Source organism: Erythranthe guttata, chromosome 6 (assembly GCF_056151865.1).
Source record: "Erythranthe guttata isolate IM_541 chromosome 6, IM_541, whole genome shotgun sequence".
In the NCBI taxonomy this organism is placed as follows: domain Eukaryota; kingdom Viridiplantae; phylum Streptophyta; class Magnoliopsida; order Lamiales; family Phrymaceae; genus Erythranthe; species Erythranthe guttata.
Window position 1 is genome coordinate 14,922,787 of NC_142538.1, and position 3,518 is coordinate 14,926,304.

Genomic DNA, 3,518 nt, shown 5'->3' on the forward strand with positions numbered 1-3,518 from the left:
AATTCTTTATTTGCAGAATGGTGATGAAGATACAGTTGATGAAGACCCAACAACTGCACAGCCTCAGCCTGAAGAACCAACAAATGAACAACCTCATCTTGATGAACCAACAAATGAAGAATCACAGCCTGAAGAACCATCAGCTGAAGAAGTTCAGCCTGAAGAACCAACTAGTGAAGAAGTACAACCTGAAGAACCAACAAGTGAAGAACTACATCATGAAGAAGCAACAGCTGAAGAAGTACAGCCTGAAGAACCAACACTTGAAGAGATTTTTGCTGAATTCCTAACCACTGAAGAACCAACACCTGAAGATTTGTTTGCTGAAGTACCAAGAAATGAACAACAACCAACTGAAGAACCAAGAAATGAAGAGACCAGAAATGATGATGTGGTGTTTTCTGAGGGTGATGATTCAGATGATGGTGACTACATTCAGCCTGAAGATTGTTCAGATGATGTTGATGTACATTCTGATGCTCCAAGTGAAGAGTTAGAAGACATTGAGGGGTCTTCAGATGATGACATTTTTTTGAATAGACAGTTCAGTAAGCAAGACTTGATCAAGAAGTTGAAAAGAATGGGCAAGAAATCCAAAAGAACAGCTAGAAGGTTGCAAAAATGTGCAGTGCATCCATCTACAACCCAATGGTACAGTGAGGCAGAAGATGATGATACCATTGAGAATCTGAATGACTCCACTAAAGCCAAATGCCCTATATTCAGTGAAGGACAGAGTATGAAGAATAAAAATTTAGAAGAGTTGATGAAATTTTCAAATGTTGATGCATTTAGAGAGGCTCTCACAGATTGGTTAGTGAGAAATGGGTATGAAATTGGATTTTTGAAAAATGAAAGGAAAAGGGTAACTGCTGAATGCAAACAAAAAAGGATGTAGTTGGAGAATCCATGCATCTGCTGTACAAGGTGGTCCAATATTTCAGGTATTTAAATATTATATTTTTTGTGTACTATTCTATTTTATATTATGATTTCTTGGTTTCTGTTTTCATTTTTTTTGTAATATTTATATACTTATCTATTATGTATTATTTTTTAACTAGGTATTTTTAATTTATTTATTGCAGATCAAGAAACTAACTGGAGAACATACATGTTTAAGGAAAAGAATTAACAAGCATGCTAGTGCAAAATATATTGGAAGGAGAATGGGAGACTCCATTAAAGACAATCCAGATGTTGAAATAAACAAACTTGGAAACTCAATGATGAGAAAGGTGGGTGTAGAAGCTGGCTATTGGAAGACTTTGAGGGCAAAAAAAGATGCACTCAACAAAATAAGGGGACAAGATGCTCAAGAATACAGTCTCCTGTGGGATTACTGTGAAACTGTTAGAGCTAGAAATCCTGGTGCTAAGTTACTGCTGAGAAAGATTCTTTATTCAGATCCTCCAATCTTTGAGAGGATGTATTTCAGCCTTCCCCCAATGAGGTTGGGATTTCTTGCAGGATGCAGGCCACTAATTGGATTAGATGGCTGTTTTTTGAAAACACCACATGGAGGGCAGCTCCTTTGTGTTGTTGGGAGGGATGGAAATGATAACCTTTTTCCAATTTCTCTAGCTGTGGTTCCAGTTGAGAACAGAGAATCTTGGACATGGTTTTTGGGTGAGTTGCTAGAAGAAATTGGAGGTGTTGAAGAAAGGAAATGGACTTTCATTTCTGACAGGCGAAAAGGTCTTCTTGAAGCTATTAAAGATGTTGCCCCTGGTTGTGATCACAGGTTTTGTGTGAGGCACATCTACCAGAATTTCAAGCAAAAATGGCCAGCTTTGGAGCTGAAAACAATGTTATGGAGAGCTGCTTCCACAGGCAACAAGAATGAATTTGAAGCAGTTATGGTGGAGATTGGCAGGTTTGATAAAGCTGCAGCAGAATATTTAAGAAAAATTCCTCCATGTCATTGGGCCAGATCTTATTTCTCAAGAAGCTGCAAGACAGATGTGTTAGTAAACAATCTGTGTGAATCCTTCAATAGCTACATCCTTGAGGCTAGAGAGAAGCCTATCATTAGCATGTTTGAGTGGATCAGAAGTAGATTGACAAGCAGAATTCAAACAAAAAAGGCTGGAATGGAGAAGTATGAAGGGTCTATCTGTCCTAATATCTTGAAAAAGATCAACAAGTCTCAACAACTTGCAAGAAATTGTTTTCCAAGATGGCATGGACAAGAAGAATTTGAAGTGGATATTCATAATGACAGATATGTCGTGGACCTAGCTACCAGAACATGCACATGTGGGCTGTTTCAATTAAATGGGTATCCTTGTCATCATGCATGGGCTTGCATTGCAGATAGGAGGTATAAAGTTGAGGACTATGTGGACTCGTGGTATAAAAAAGATACATACTTGAAGGTTTATGCATATATGATACATGCAGTCCCTGGACCAAAAGACTACATCAAGACCTCTTTCGAGCCACTTGCAGCCCCAAAGTTGAACAAGAAAGCTGGGAGACCTAAGAAAATGAGAAGAAGAGGTCCAGATGAACTTCACACCACTTCTTACAGAAAGGGTCTCACACATACTTGTAAGAACTGCCTACAACTAGGCCATAACAAGGCATCGTGTAAAAATCCTACAAATCCAAGGTCTAAACTTTACAAGGTATTTGTAGCTTTTTAATATTTTTTTTCCTTTTAATTACTTGATTTTTTTCTTGAAGGATTTCAAGCATTAATTGTTATTTGTTGGTTTATTTGTCTGTGATAGGGAAACCCTGGAAATGAGGAAATTCAAAATTCTCAAGGTGCTCCTCCATCTTCCAGTCAAGGACCATCAACCTCTGTTGCACCAACTTCTGTTCAAACAAACTCTTCTACACCAAGGTCAAATGTTTCTAGCTCTGTTGCACCATCTTCTACTCAACCAAGTTCTTCCATTCAAGATCAATCTGCTGCTGCATCAGGAAGGGTTAGAAACATTAAAAATTATTTTATCTTTCTGCTCTTTCTGCCCCATTTATTTTTCTAATTCATAGGTTACAATTGTAGGTATATGTGGGAAGAAGGAATGAGGGTTTACTAGGAAGAAGTAAGAAAATCAAAAACCCGCGGGCAACAAATCAAACACAAAGAGTGCCTGCTGTTGTACCAACGGTTCCTCCAACTTCACAAGCAGTTGTTCCTCCAATGGCAACAGCTAATGTTCCTCCAAATGTTCCAAATTCCAGCAACCCTCCTGTGCGTAAAAGGAAGCCTCAAATATCCGAAGTCCTTCATAATATTAGGGAGGCTGCCAAGAAGAAACGCATTTGGAAAGTTTGACTTGTGTTGAAAGTTGAACATTTTTTTTGATGACTTTTGCTGGTATTTTTGGGTTTTTGATGCAATCATAACAACCTGTGATGGTTTGATATGTTGGCTGTCTATTGAACATGCAATTGTAACAGCCTGTAATGTCTATTGAACATTATTTTTTGTTGTTGGCTGTTTCTGAAAAATATTGTTGTTTGTTTGAGATGTTTTTTTATGGATTGTTTATTGTTATTGTTTA

The 3,518-nt window shown here is 37.8% G+C and overlaps 1 protein-coding gene across 1 annotated transcript; it reads left to right on the top strand.

Moving 5' to 3' along the window:
* Nucleotides 1-1,141: 1,141 nt before the first annotated feature.
* Nucleotides 1,142-2,653, top strand: LOC148770239 (uncharacterized). The gene has a single exon (XM_088819911.1). The coding sequence runs from the start codon at nucleotides 1,170-1,172 to the stop codon at nucleotides 2,646-2,648; it is 1,479 nt and encodes a 492-aa protein (XP_088676037.1). The 5' UTR covers nucleotides 1,142-1,169; the 3' UTR covers nucleotides 2,649-2,653.
* Nucleotides 2,654-3,518: the final 865 nt, after the last annotated feature.

Bases quoted from the DNA above. Each gene is read 5' to 3' on its own strand.
- LOC148770239 (XM_088819911.1), top strand. From the start codon at position 1,170: ATGGGAGACTCCATTAAAGACAATCCAGATGTTGAAATAAACAAACTT.